Source organism: Glycine soja, chromosome 20, assembly GCF_004193775.1.
Source record: "Glycine soja cultivar W05 chromosome 20, ASM419377v2, whole genome shotgun sequence".
Taxonomy (NCBI): domain Eukaryota; kingdom Viridiplantae; phylum Streptophyta; class Magnoliopsida; order Fabales; family Fabaceae; genus Glycine; species Glycine soja.
In genome coordinates this window covers 27,894,688-27,910,067 of record NC_041021.1, presented here as the reverse complement: position 1 = coordinate 27,910,067, position 15,380 = coordinate 27,894,688, and the positions used below count along the sequence as shown (strand labels likewise).

At 36.6% G+C, this 15,380-nt stretch overlaps 3 protein-coding genes across 3 annotated transcripts; 2 read left to right on the top strand and 1 right to left on the bottom strand.

The window, feature by feature from the left end:
• The first annotated feature begins 1,279 nt into the window (after positions 1 to 1,279).
• LOC114401956 (BTB/POZ domain-containing protein At5g47800-like) lies at positions 1,280 to 3,144 on the top strand. Its single transcript, XM_028364521.1, has 2 exons — positions 1,280 to 1,990; positions 2,490 to 3,144. The coding sequence occupies exons 1-2, from the start codon at positions 1,280 to 1,282 to the stop codon at positions 3,120 to 3,122; spliced, it is 1,344 nt and encodes a 447-aa protein (XP_028220322.1). The 3' UTR covers positions 3,123 to 3,144.
• A 2,632-nt stretch (positions 3,145 to 5,776) lies between these two features.
• LOC114401954 lies at positions 5,777 to 9,094 on the bottom strand. The gene has a single exon (XM_028364520.1). The coding sequence runs from the start codon at positions 9,092 to 9,094 to the stop codon at positions 5,777 to 5,779; it is 3,318 nt and encodes a 1,105-aa protein (XP_028220321.1).
• A 1,631-nt stretch (positions 9,095 to 10,725) lies between these two features.
• Positions 10,726 to 14,897, top strand: LOC114401953 (probable methyltransferase PMT20). The gene is made up of 4 exons (XM_028364519.1): positions 10,726 to 10,935; positions 11,026 to 11,168; positions 11,282 to 11,477; positions 14,790 to 14,897. Exons 1-4 carry the CDS (start codon positions 10,726 to 10,728, stop codon positions 14,895 to 14,897), a joined length of 657 nt encoding a protein of 218 aa, XP_028220320.1.
• Positions 14,898 to 15,380: the final 483 nt, after the last annotated feature.

Sequence of the window (15,380 nt, the reverse complement as noted above, 5' to 3'; positions counted from 1 at the left end):
ATACTCAATCTCAATAGCAATATTATAATCTCAAAGCAATATGTTATTCTATAATTCATCACATACTCACAATTTGAATCATCATTTCATATCCTCAATATAACAATTTATATAAAAGACTATCACAACATGAGGACTAAAACCCCTCAAATAATATTACACAATTATATCAAAATCATAGGTCGAAATATACAAATATCAAGAACACAATTTATCAAGCAATTTTCATTAGGACATCAATATTTTATTTATAATCATAAAGGAAAAATTGCAATTTAACAAACATCCCAAAATAAAATCCCAATTTAATCCTCTAAGGATCCCTACACATGTTCTCACTAATCCCCAACTGTGAATAACTCATCACTTACCTCTAAGCGGACTCACATGTCTTCCGATGGCGATAGTAGCATTTCTAGCGGTTCCCTAAGATTCCTTCAGTTTCTCCTCTGATAGAGTTCTCAAACGTCAGGGAAACGTAGAAGGGATTGAAGCCTCCATTTGAACTATCTTCATGCGATCCCTTTTTCTCTCTCCACGAACATCATCTCAAATATCCCAACGGTCAAAGCGTGTGCAATTGAATTTCGAACAACATATCCAAATTTCACAACAATCCAACGGTTAACGAAACCGGGATCGTAGTTTTACCAAGACAGCTCTGGGTTTCTGCGGGAAAGAAAAAGGCTACAATGCGAAGGGTATTTCTCTCAGTTCAGATATGATATCAAAATTCCCAACGGTGAGAATACTTGGAATTGGGTTGCGAACATGGTGCTCAAATTTCACGACGATCCAACGGTGAATGAGTCCAAGATCATCATTTTTCTAAGACAGGTTGGGTGGGCTGCGGGAAAAAGAAAGGGTTTTGAGAGGGGAAGGGAAAAACAAAAATGAGAGAAAGAAGAGACAGCGTCAGTGTGAAAACTGACCTAACACTATTTATATCTAGGTTTACTCTATTTATTTATTTATTATTTTATAAAAATAAACTCTATTTTATTCTCTATCAAACAAATAAATAAAATACCTCTTTTATTTTCTCTCAAATCATTATTTTAATTAATAATTATATCTCCTTATTTATTTATTTATAGAATCTCATCATTTTTCTAAAACTCTATTTATTTATAAATAAAAATTATTTTTTTAAAATTAGCTTACGAAAAATGGGATGTTACAGATACGAGTTTGATTTTTTTTTAGGCTACTAAAATTTTGTTTGGTGATGGATAAGCATTCTCAAGAAAATTTTCTGGTGCATTCAGATTAATTGATTATGTGTAGGTCAAATGGTCCTACACCTACACTAGGCCCGGTTATACCAGAGGATGTGTCCGATCTTAACATAGATCTTTTCAGGTGCATATTAATGGCTATTAGATCAACTTATGTGCTCCCACCACAGCTTATTGGCGAAGCTCTGCATGTCTATGCCTGTAAGTGGCTACCCAGCATCACAAAGCTTAAAAGTTCATTCAATTCAGCAACACAAGCAGAACAATCTAAAGCTGTGAGCCGAAAAATTCTGGAGACAATTGTCAGCATGATTCCTGCTGATAGAGGGTCGGTTTCAGCTGGCTTCTTGTTAAGGCTTCTCAGCATTTCAAGCCCTCTTGGTGTCTCCCCAGTGACCAAAACAGAACTAGTAAAGAGAGCCAGCATACAGTTTGAGGAGGCAACAGCGAGTGACCTGCTTTATCCTTCAACATCCCCTTTGGACCAAAACTTTTATGACACGGAATTAGTCCTAGCAGTGTTGGAAAGTTACTTAAAGTTTTGGAAAAGAATCTCCCCTGCTGTTGTGGATAACAGACACTTGATAAAATCAATCAGAAGTGTTGGTAAGCTCATTGATTCCTATCTTCAAGTGGTGGCAAGGGATGATAATATGCCAGTGTCAAAATTTGTCTCCCTGGCTGAAACTGTGCCAGCTATTGGCCGATTAGGGCATGATGATCTCTACCAGGCTATAAACATCTATCTTAAGGTGAATTTTCCATGACATACATGCAATGTCTTAAAACAATGTCTACACTTTTGTTTAACTTTCATGGTAACTTTACTGAATACATAACAAATGCTCATGAAACACAAGATACTTCAGCACCTTTTGAGGACCTTTAGATGCCAACTTATACACACTGTTCACATCAAAATACTAAAGTGACTAAATTAGCATTAGGCATTTTTGAATATAAGAAATTTAGGCCATATTTGAATAAACTTCTCGATAAGTACTTACAAGAGAAGAAAAGAAGAAGTTACAAGAGAAGAAAAGAAGAAGGGAAAATGAATTAAGTTTCTCCCATATATTTAACTACTCAAAAAAGCTAATTTTAAATTATGTATAAATTATTTTTAACTAACAAGAAAAGCTTATTGAAAATTATCCACACAGAACTTTAGTGGTCAGCTTTTATATTTTTGGTAATTTAGTTCTTATTGTGGTGTATTCATGATGTGACTTATGTTCATTGCATACAAAGGTGCATCCTGACCTAATCAAAGCAGACAAAAAGCGCTTGTGTGGGATTCTGGAGTGCCAAAAGCTGACCCCAGAAGTGCGTGCACATGCAGTCAAAAATGAATTTCTGCCACTGCGAACTGTGGTGCAGCTCCTCTACTTTGAACAAGAAAAAGATTCTAAGGAAACCACTAGTTCCAAGCTGCAAAAGTCTCATGATCTACTTCTAGGAGCAAAGAAGAGAACAGCCACTAGAGATAGCCATGGCAAGCGATCTTTAGTAAACAAAGAAGAATTCAAGAGAGAAGAAGTCACAAGAAGAATCTCCCATGCTGAAAGTAGAGAAAAGAGTCAACACAAAACTAAAAGATCAGATGGTAAGTTGGCATTGGACTTGGAAAAAAAGATGGTTATAAGAGGAGACAATGAAGATATAGGATCAGAAAAGTTAAGGGGAGCCAAGGAAGAAAGAATGTCAAGCAGCAAGTCAAACTTGGATGCTAAGAAAAACATACAAAGGGCAAGAAAGAATGTGAAAGGAGAAGATAGAGATAATAGTGATTATACCCTTGAAACACTCAGAGCAATCTTCATTTCCCTATATATGAACTTAGTAGCCTCTATTCTTATCATTTCTTTTTTACATGTGTCATAAATGTAAGCAAGGTATTGTCCTTTCTACTATCTGTCATTGTTAAAGAGTTGTGTTGATCAAAGATGTCATTGCAACAAATGCATATGACTTCTGTCTGATACTATTTTCAAATTCAAGTCATGCTCACATCATGGCCCAAAGTTGGATGTGTTTTTCCTAATTCACTATCCCTTGCCTCCTTCATTTTAGTTGTTCTCATCCAATTTTCAACTTGTGTTTCAATTAAAACTAACTCTTAAATAAAACACTTGGAATTGAATTCCAACACTGATATGTATAGAAAACTACTTCTCCAAAATTAACTTTTTTTTTTCCACACCACTTTGAAGGCTTGAAAGGAATACATTACTCAATCATATATAACAACTTATTTATAGCCTAACCTGAAGGACTGATTATGTCAGTTTTCAGTTGCACTGCTAGCTAAATCAGAAATTTGAACTGATTATTAAGCAAATGACAAGCTCTTCTAAAGAGAAAGAGGAAAACTATAATGTGGTGGATGTGCATTAATCACTGCTAATCAGTTTCCCTCACTGATAAAAGAATTCTATATGTTTTTCTTTCTAAAACTAACTTGTTGCTTGCTGTACGTTGTTCTTCTAAGTAAAATAGGTGAAGCTATGAAACAAAATGGAAGGAATAAAAATGCAAACAAACCTTAAAACAAGAACCCGAATGCTAATCCTCAGTAGTTACATGAAAACCTTTGTTCTCACTTTTATATATTTAGTGGTCAAAATTATCAAGAAACTAGGTTAGAAACATTGATAATAAAAAAAGTTATCCATTCTCTACGACCTCTACAAAGCCTCTATTTTCAATGTTGTAACTACCACCCTCACTGATTTAGAGTAGAGAAGCTGATAAAAGAATTTATGACTTGTATCAAAAAAGATAGTTATAGTTAAAATACCACGTGGACTAAAGTTACAGCAGAGGACCCTACATTAGCACATTAATTATAGTGGTAAAAGACTGACGGTGAACAGAAGGGGAGTGACCACATCTAATCTAATAATGTACATTTCCAAACATCTTATTTGTATTGGTACAAAGAAATTACATTTTATTTTGCTTGTCTCTTTGTATGAAATTACATTTTATTATGCTGATAAAAAAAAAAAAAGCTATTGGCTCTCCACACTTCAATCTTTCTCACCAAAATCTATACACATGCACACGCTTAATTAATTTATTTCTTATCATATTGTGAGGAAGGTAGACCAACACGAACAACTCAGTTCTTGGAACCAGAAGCTGGAGGATGAAACAACTGCTGATCATACAGGGAAGCTATCTTACTGTATGCATCCATGGTCACGGACTGCATGCATGCAGTTAATCCTTTTTAGCAATCACTAATTTTATATATAACTCATAGGAATTACTTATTATATGTAAAAAGTAACTCAATCATTACACTATTATCATATAAGCTAAAATACATATATACCTTAATGATAAAAAAAACATATTCAAAGCTCATGTGGATCTTTGACTGAGTCGACATTGAAGTTAGCCTTGCACATAAATCCCTCACTGCCAATCCTAGGTATTGCTTTCATATGGATGTTCAAAGCTCATGACATCATGCTCACATTATGCATGTCAACAATTAATTTAGAGACTTAAGTTTAAGGGCCAGAAGTTGATTATTAAATATAAAGTTTAAAATCAATTTTTCAAAGAATAAAAAGCAATTATATAAAAATACTATATTATAAACCCTTATTTGATATTTTTATTTATTTATAATTCTTATTATCAAATCATCTCATACAGGACCTATTAACTCAACCAATATCGTCTATAACACATAGAACAATATAAGAAAAGATCAGTAACATTGAATTTACTATATAAGATCAGTATATTTGTGAATGTCATGTTGAAAATAATGAAATTGTTGTAAAAATATTCATTTCAAGTTACGATGCCATGCAAAACTAACCTCCCAGTTAGGTGTCACTCGAGTTGCTTCAAATTGTTTCCAAGCTTCGGGATCTAGTCCATATTTTGTAACAACATCCTGCGTTTGTTGCCCTTCAGTGTTACCAAAGACAAATTTGCTAGTCAATGTGGACTTAAATTGTTGCCATCTCGTCGCAACCGTAGACATAACCTTCGTCTTCACCTTTGCGGCTTCTGGGATATCAAACTTTGCCTGCATACATACATTAGTTACTTTGCATTCTGTCAATGTAAAGATGGACTTTCAAAATATAACATGAAAATAAATCAAACACAAACATGAGGACTTACTAATATGTCATTCCACACTATCTCCTTAAGCGTTTCAGGTACATCTTTCCAATTGTTGTGGATAATGAGAACCTTTTCTCGTGCAACTACCCCTAGATAGCTGTGGAACTTTTCACGCATAGGTCCCGATGCTCTCCCGGTAGCGGGATCGACATAAACTGCCGGTCTGGGCTGATCCATGGTTCTTAATGTCAATGTTCTAAGCCGTGTCGTTGTTCTACTCCGCTTCAAAGTGGCCTCTGATTGACCATCAGACTATGGAGGAGACCTCAGAGGTGTGGCCATGATCATGTGAAAAAATAACATCATTAATATTACAGTGCAATGCAAAGAAAAAAAGGCGTAATAGTAAAAATAGTATTAGATTTAGACATAAAAAATGATTACTTTCAAACAATTCCTGTAGGAATGTTCTCCCATAAACCTTCATCATGGTCTACACGATTTGCATCTCCATCATCGACTTCATCAGGTTCATTCATTGGAGGTAGGTTTTTTGAAAAACCACCCATTTCACCGATGTCAAGGCTTGAATCATCATTATGGTAATTGATTCCAGTTGGTCTTCCTTGGAGAACCACAAACAAACTTGAATTACATGGATCGTCGACATAGAAAACTTGTCTGGCTTGTTTTGCCATAATGAAAGGTTCCTCCATATATGCCACCTTACTAAGGTCAACCAAAGTAAATCCCAATGGATCTTGATGCACACCCGTTGTCCCGTTGACCCACTGACACTTAAAAACAGGCACTCTAAATGCAGTGTAATCAACCTCCCAAATTTCTTGAATGACGCCATAGTAACACATAGATGCTCGAATGGGGTTGTTTTCCGATGTACTGCAGAAGTGATCTGAATCAGCATCAACACTGACCCCACTGTTTTGTACAGAACTTTTATCTTGCGACTTTGTGTAGAAGGAGTAATTGTTAATGTCATATCCCTTCCAAGTAGGGACATTTAGATTTGGGCCAATGGCTAACAATGTTAGTCTTCTGGAAACACTATTATCAGCAAATATTGTTTGTCTAAACCAATTTATGAAAGTTTTATTGTGCTCTTGCAACACCCTCATCAAGTTCATTTTGGGGTGAGTTTCTCTAACATGTTTTTTGTGAGCCTCTACGTACGGTAACACCTCTGTTGTGTTGTTTAATATATACAAATGAGCTTGTGACACGTCATGTCTAGTCATTGTCACAACATTGTATCCACGTGTGCCCTTCCCTACTTTTGGCTGGTCATGACGAGATGAAGGAAGCCCAACTGGTTTCAATGACTCAACGTACTGTGAGGCAAACTCAATACATTCTTTAGCAACGTATCTTTCCACAATTGACGCCTCTGGTCGATATTGATTATTGGTATAACCTTTTAAGACCTTCATGTACCGCTCAACTGGATACATCCATCTTAAAAACACAGGACCACAACACCATATTTCCCTTACCAGATGAACAACTAAGTGTACCATTATGTCAAAAAATGAAGGAAGGAAATACATCTCTATTTGACAAAGGACCACAACAACCTCATTTTCCAAATCATCTAACTGTTTAGGGTAAATGACCTTTGCACATATAGCATTAAATATGAAACAGAGGCGAGTAATTGCAACACGGACCTTTTCAGGCAACGTCCCGCGAATTGCCACAGGCAAAAGTTGTTGCATTAACACATGACAATCATGTGATTTCAAGCCAACCAACTTAAGCTCAGTCACAGACACAAGGCTCTTGATGTTTGAAGAGTATCCTTGTGGGACTTTCATAGTACGCAGACATTGACAAAAACTTCTCTTCTCCGCAGTTGACATTGTGTAACATGCTGGGGGGAGATATGTACGTGGACCTTTTGAGATAGGATGCAACACCTGACGTATACCCATGTCAACCAACTCTTGCCGACACTTCAAACCATCCTTTGTCTTGCCTTTAATGTGTAGGAGGGTCCCAATTAAAGAATCACAAACATTTTTCTCCACATGCATGACGTCTATACAATGTCTGACATGATGATCAGACCAGTATGGAAGATCAAAGAAAATAGACTTTTTTTTCCACACGTATGCATTAGATGATGGTTTTTTCTGGAACTTGCCAAACATATTTACAACATCCTTCACCTGGTCATAAACTTCATCCCCACTTAATGGATTTGGCGCTATTTCATGTTCCTGACTTCCATCAAATGCCTTCTTCAATCGTCGATACGGATGATAAGGTTTGAGAAATCTACGGTGCCTGGTATATACAGTCTTCTTTCCATGTTTAAGTTGGCGGAAACTAGTATTCTGCTCACATATAGGACATGCGTGATGTCCTTTGACACTATATCCACTTAAGTTCCCATAGGCTGGAAAGTCATTTATGGTACAAAAAACCATGGCATGCAACAAAAAAGACTGCTGCAGATTTGTGTCCCATACATGAACCCCTTCTTCCCACAATTTCCACAAACCGTCAATTAAGGGTCTTAGATATACGTCAATATCTTTACCTGACTGTCTTGGACCAGATATCATCATACTCAGCATTACATACTTTTGCTTCATACACAACCACGGAGGGAGATTATAAATGAACAGTAAAATGGGCCACGAGCTATGGTTAGTTCTTAAGTTTCCATATGGGTTCATTCCGTTCGTTGCAAGCCCAAGCCTTAAATTTCTAGGCTCGGCCCCAAAGTCAGGATATAGACAATCAATTGCCTTCCATTGTGGACTATTTACAGGATGTCGTAGCAATCCATCTGATTTTCTGCTATTTGCATGCCATGTCAGGTTTTTTGCATCTTCGCCATTAGCAAACAACCGCTTCAGCCTTGCTATTATTGGGAGATACCAATACACCTTTGCTGGATGCGGGTTGCCGGCATTTAGATGTACACTAGAATCCTCGTTCTTCAATTTGTACCTTGATACCCCGCACACAGGGCAGCAATCAAGTTCAACAAATTCATCTCTGTACAAAATGTAGTCGTTACAGCAGGCATGGATTTTTTCGTACTGCATCTTAACTGGACATAAAATCTTCTTTGCTTCGTAGTGATTCTTTGGCAAAATGTTATCTGCAGGAAGAATGTTTTTCAGCAACATCAGCAGCTCACTGAAACTCTTGTCACTCCACCCAAATCGTGCCTTCAAGTTAACCAGAGCTAACACAGCAGACAACTTGGTGAAAGATGTGCAGCCAACATACAAAGGCTTCTTCGAATCAATTTCTATGGTGTCATACAAGGCTGTATGTGCCTGTTGAAACCCCTCTTGCCCAAGATCGCGAATCATTTCTTCTATAGGATTTCCAATTTCTACATTACGCTCCCCAGCCTGTGACATGTCAGCTGTATCGGGGGATTCCCCATGCCATATCCATTTTGTGTAGCTACGAATTATTCCCTCACAAATAGGATGAGTCCTTATGTCATCAACTGTTTGACGCCTCCCATTTCCACACTTGACACATGGACAAAAATATTTTCCCCACATAGGTTGCCCTTTACTTTGAGCAAACTGCAAAAACTCTTCAACACCATCCTCGTACTGTTCACTGATACGTGATGCGTTCATCCAACTTCGATCCATGATACACGTTGCAGCAGAAAACACAGCAACATTGCACCTTTCATACAAAACACTGCAGTAGAAAACAAAGCAGCAATTGTAGTTAGTTGGAGCACAATGCTGACCACTTGAATGGTGCATTGCTATTTCAAGGGATTTGACATTTCTCACTTTGCTGTGTTGTATACTACAACTTTGGTACTTAACTGATTTTGGTATGTTGAATTGTAGCTCATGTCGTACCAATCCCCCTATTTGGATATAACAATTATTCCCTCTATGATTTAACACTATTTTCTATCTAAAAAAAGGGATCATGCAAAAATTGCTCAAATTATGGCCATCAAATGATGAATTCAGGCCCCTACCATATATAACATTTTATTTCTGTCACTACTTATATGAGTTCAAAGTCCAGAGGCTAGTGACATGAGTTCACGTCATTGGGTAGTAATTGAATGTTGCCTACAGCTAAGACATGGGCATTGAATTCTGTCAACAAATGACAGAGGTAAAACAACAATAACTTATACACCTAATGCAGTTACTACATATAGTACTGAAGAATACAATGTCCAATGCTTTGGTCCCATTCTTATAAGCATATAGGCAACAAGCAACGGGCTTGGTTTGTATATTGATTAAACAACATATATTTTAAAAAGGATATAAATGTCTAATGCATATGAACAAAAGTAAAAAACCTACGGAATGAGGTTATACAATTCATGAATGAATCACCTTACTCCCTACACGTTTCTGAGAAGCAAGCCTACTATGATGAAAAAACCCTTCAGCTTCAAAAATCATGGATGAAATGAGTATGTTCAGAATGTTCTTGCCATAAGTTACAGACCAATTTTCATGATTAAATGACAGTCTAGAAGCTGACAATAGTAATTGAACCTAGTGCCTCATATGACAGTCTACAAAACCATATGATGATCAGTACCACAGAGCAATCCTAATTTATAAGTTGGATCCAGTGACAATGTCAGATCAATAACTTCAACCAAACTTAAGTTTAATTAATCAAATATCATTGTATTGTGACTAACTTAAGTAAGTAAAATACAATGGTGTTTATGTGCGTATCAAGATGTGCGTATTCATGGGAATTTGTGTATTCATGCATTGGTATAGTTGTGGTAATGGTGTTTATGTGCGTATCAACATTAGTTATTTGTCCTCTACGGATTACTGATTCCTTGGTTTTTGTTTATTTTTTAAGCGATTTAATCTAATGTTGTTAATTCATTGTTCTTCTTTGACTTCTGTAGTTAAACTAGAATGATTGGATAATTTTGGATAAAGTATTTTTTTGAAGTTGAATGAGCCATAGTGCATGGCTGATATATGCTTGTTTGGTTTTTGTAGTAGATAGGAAACCGATACTATTTTCACCTTTATTTCAGTATTCCAACATCTTCTAAACTATTATTAGAATCATTATTATCTGGGGTGAAACAGAACTATAATAGAAACTCGATTTCTTGCCAGGTGGTTGGAAAGTTCCAAGTGCCCTATTTTGTTAGTGATTATCTATGTTTGGTAAATGTTGATAACTAATTATTTTCAATGAGATATGAATTTGATTCTTTTTAATTGTTGGGTATATAATTCTTTACGAGATATATGGGTTGAGGGAGTATGTTTTCATATTCCTGATGTTGAGTTTATTGCTTTTGTACAAATAGTTGATTATTTCATGGACAATGAACAATCAAGATGGAAAACCAGTCACTCAGCCTGACTAGAGCAGGATTGTCCCTATGGCAATCATATTTGTGGTGCTATGTGGATCTTCTTTCTATATGGGTATAATCTTTTGTTCTGAGAAGGACAAATTTTTGTCAATTTACAGTGAGAAATCAATTGAATCCCACAAGGAGTCATCAATAATTCCTCTGCAAATTAAATACATCAGTTATCCTAAATGCAGCATTGACTTTCAAGATTACACTCCAAGCACAGATCCAAGGGTAAAATTACTAATAATAGTCTTTTTTTTTAATGTTATAGGACTTATAGAAGAATGTTTCCTTATTGATTAAGTATACTTAAATTTTCAGAGATGGAAGAAGTACATCTCCTATCGGCATACTTTGTTGGAACGCCATTGCCCTCCAAAATTGGAGAGGAAAGACTGCTTAGTTCCTCCCCCGGATGGATATAAGCTTCCAATTAGATGGCCAAAGAGCAGAGATGAATGTTGGTACAAGTATAATTTATGTCTTATAAGTTAAGAAGATAAAGTTCGCTTAATTTAAATTCCCTTTAATTGATAGTTTGCCAATCCTTCATGTTTTCTGTTATGTCTAATTTCAGCAATGTTCCAAATGAGTGGATTAACAAGCAGAAGTCCAATCAACATTGGTTGAAAAAGGAAGGGGAGAAATTCATTTTTCCTGGTGGGGGTACTATGTTCCCCAATGGTGTTGCTAAATATGTTGATTTAATGCAAGATCTGATCCCTGAAATGAAAGATAGAACCATTCGAACTGCCATTGATACTGGATGTGGAGTGAGTGTTTTGTTTTTTTCCTTTTTCTTTTTATTTATATTGGGAATGGCTTGCAAAATAACCATTCTCAAAGTTCCTTCATTACTAGTTTAATTACACATGCTGATTCATTTAGTTGTTGGTTTTTAACTACTGCAGGAATATATTTTAAAATCATTTTATTTTGTACCCCAAGACAGAAAAACCAATTAATTTTAATTTTGCAAGTAAAATACCTATCAAGAGGGTTTATAGTAGGAAGCATAAGGATAGGAACGGGGTATTAAAAATACTTTCATTGTATTCTTCACTTACATCAATGTTCTTGTATCTTCCTGATACAAAAATAGGGGTTTGGGAAGTGCCGCTAATATATTTCCTATTTCTTGACTCTAATTCTGAACTAGTCCTATTACTCAAACATGTTGAAAAACAAATAATGTGTGGTTGTGCCAAATTTTCTTGAAGAAAAATCATCAATTAACTACAAAATGATGCCAACACTAAGATTGCAAATTGGTAACATTCCATTCCACAAAACTAAAGCAAGATCAATTTGACAATGAATAGTACTTGACTGATTTGTTTGAAAGTTTTTACCATGAAATTTATTTGGCATGGAATAGTTTATACACAAAATAAAGTGAGGAGGAAAATGATTTTCTACCAAAACAACAAATTGTGGCTAAACATGCTTTAGAAGAGAAGATGTGAGCACAAAATATGATAACAGCACAAGGCCTGGGCAGAATTCACAGTGTACACACAGCCGAATATGAATATATGACTTCAAACATTTGCAATAAGTACAAAAAATTAGAAAGCAAGTTTGGTAATAACCAGAGATATTCCCATGTACCTTTATGCGAAAATAAGGAGCTGCAACATGCTCTAATGAAAACAAAATGGGTGCGCTGAATGATGATGTCACAGGGTAAAGCTGTAAAACATGGACAAAAAACATAAGTTAGGTACTTAGGCATTAGAAAAGCATAGAAGAATGGAAAAAATCAAAATATTTTATACATATCATAATTAATACCTCGTTCTGTATATCTGGAATCTTCTCCTCTCCCAAACGCTCTACCACATATCCAATTGCACTGGTTCTTTCCTCAACTATCTTCAGGGTTGGATGCAAAGAAACAAAGTCACCATAGAGGCCTCCATTATACTTGTATTTGGGAAAATGAATACATCGCCAAAGTCCTTCAAATGCACCACAAACCTAAGGTTAGCCAATAAAACTGCCACTATCATTAGCTAAGGTGTAGGAGAAGCAGTTCACTTCATCATAATAAATCAGAACCACAACAACAACAAGAAAGCCTTATCCCACTAACCAACACAATTTGTTACATGGAATTAATCATGCTCTTGTTCTAAAGGAACCGAGGGATTAAATTAAAAATCTTATACAAATTTCGCAAGCAATGACCTTGTTATTATGGAGTAGTATAGACTGTGGACCATGGTCCTAGATCAAAGTGGATACATCTAGATGTAGGACTATACCAAAAGAAGGTAGCACCAGACCCTTCTTTCCCACAAACATTCGATCCCTCTTATTTTATGTCTCTTTATAAGCTTGGGATCCAAACAAAGAGGCCATTGGGATCAAAACACAGGGCAAAAGCACACCAAATCTAGCACTCAATACATGTACGCCCACTCTACTGAAAAGGAAGCTGCTAGCATACTAATAACAGGAAGCATAAATACACACACAGAGAGTTGGATGGGCTAGGTCCTGAACAAATGCACTGGGTATACCAAATGGCAACTGGCTTTGATTTAAGAAACTATGGGAGCCCAAGTAGATGTTACACTTGCAATGCCTAGCATAGGGGCTAAACCCTAAACACACAATACATGTCTAGGTATACCAAATGCGAAAGTAATACAAAACTTCTTCAACTCAACAATTGCAAGTGAACCCTTAATACTATCACTTCTTCAAGCAATACAAAACAACAAAACAAAAACATCTTACCTTCACGAACAGTTGCAAGTGGTGACACCACTCAAAGGGGCACGACTTCGGCAACGTGGTGGTGGTGGGACCAACACGACGTTCGGAGGTCGGCAAACGCGACAATGTCAGGGAAAGGGCACAATGTGAGGGTGGTAAAGAGGGACACAGTCGATGGGAGCTTTTGGTTTCGTCAGACAATACCTTTCTGGAGGTACGCCCAAGTATATAAATCATAGCCTTTACGACGGTGTATATCTAACACCGTCTTTGTAGGTTACTAGGTCAACGACGGTGTCTAGTAAGCCACCATCTTAGATAAGTTCCAAAATGCCCCTGCCCACGATACAAAGATGGTGTTTCAAACAAACGACGTTGTACAGTACATCCAGCACATAAAATAGTTATATATTTACGTAAATGCCACCGCGTTCACTACTACGACGGGTTTCATACGACCGACGTAGACTGTGCGATGTAAAATAGGGTTTTTTAGTAGTATTTTATGTTCTAATTCTTTTCTTTTTATCTTGCATTTATGTCTTGAATTTCTTTTGGGTTTTATTTGCTCGGGAGAGGGTATTTCCTAATAAGGATTTAAGAAGTAACGCATGCATCAGTTTTAGGGGTTATACGCTTGGAAAAGGGTAACACCTAATAGAACAAACTAAGAAAAGGATCGTCGGGCTAGCATTGCTAGGCATAGAATGATGGCCCAATGCCTATGCATTTAGCAACATCTAGAATTTACCCTTAATGCATTTTAATTATTGAATCTTCACAAAGGCATTTGGGAGATAGGTAGTTAAAATAGGTTTGTCATCGTGAGGCATCAGGGGTAAATAAAATTAATAGATGAGGGTAGAACTAATTCAACTGCATTGATAATGAACATCATAATTACATGCATCGTAGGCCAATTTGGTTTGTCCGGTCTTGGCATTTCCATTAATTATATTTCTAAACTATTTGATCTAGTAGTAGCAATTTACTCTTACACTTATTCTTGTTTTTACTATTTATTCCTTACTTGCAAATTGAAGAGTATTCAATAAAGTGCAATAAAATCCCTGTGGAAACGATACTCAGACTTCCGAGAATTACTACTTAGAGCGATTTGGTACACTTGCCAAACACCTCAACAAGTTTTTGGCGCCGTTGCTGGGGATTTTTTTCTCGCACTTAATTGCCATACTATATTAGTTTGTAAGCTCAATTCTTCTTTTCTTGGCTCATTCTTTTAGTATTCTTTACTTTCTCTTCTATCCTTTCTTTCTTCTCCCATAAATTGCACGGGTAATGCCTTTTTGTTTTTATGCGAAGTAGAACTGCATCTGGAGACGTTGTTTCTATTAACCTAGAAATTGAAGCTACTTGCCGACGTAACAACGCTGCAAGAAGAAGCAGGGAGCAAGACACAAAAGGAAGCAGTTAGACCTCACCTCCTCTTTCTCCAGATCACACTCTGATGGACGGGGAACCGGCACGAAGAGTCACACTTGAGGACTTCTCTAATATTGTCACTCCTCAGTTCTTCACAAGTATTGCAAGGCCGGAGGTCCAAGCAGCCAACATCTCCTACCCGTATTCTCTTATTCAGTTAATTCAAGGGAACCTCTTCCATGGTCTTCCAAGTGAAGATCCATATGCGCATCTAGCCTCATACATAGAGATATGCAACACCGTTAAAATCGCCGGAGTTCTAGAAGATGCAATACGCCTTAACCTCTTCTCATTTTCCCTAGCAGGAGGGGCAAAAAGATGGTTGCACTCCTTTAAAGGCAACAACTTAAGAACATGGGAAGAAGTAGTGGAAAAATTCTTAAAGAAGTACTTCCCAGAGTCAAAGACCGCTGAAGGAAAGATGGAGATTTCTTCTTTCCATCAATTTCCGGATGAATCCCTTAGTGAAGCACTAGAATGTTTCCACGGATTGCTAAGAAAAACACCAA

What these genes read in the sequence shown, in the direction of transcription:
- LOC114401956 (XM_028364521.1), top strand. Translation starts at nt 1,280, where the DNA reads ATGTGTAGGTCAAATGGTCCTACACCTACACTAGGCCCGGTTATACCA. An exon ending in CTATAAACATCTATCTTAAG is followed by an intron (nt 1,991 to 2,489) that starts GTGAATTTTCCA and finishes TTGCATACAAAG; the next exon opens with GTGCATCCTGACCTAATCAA.
- LOC114401954 (XM_028364520.1), bottom strand. Translation starts at nt 9,094, where the DNA reads ATGCACCATTCAAGTGGTCAGCATTGTGCTCCAACTAACTACAATTGC.
- LOC114401953 (XM_028364519.1), top strand. Translation starts at nt 10,726, where the DNA reads ATGGCAATCATATTTGTGGTGCTATGTGGATCTTCTTTCTATATGGGT. An exon ending in AAGAGCAGAGATGAATGTTG is followed by an intron (nt 11,169 to 11,281) that starts GTACAAGTATAA and finishes GTCTAATTTCAG; the next exon opens with CAATGTTCCAAATGAGTGGA. An exon ending in CCATTGATACTGGATGTGGA is followed by an intron (nt 11,478 to 14,789) that starts GTGAGTGTTTTG and finishes CTATTAACCTAG; the next exon opens with AAATTGAAGCTACTTGCCGA.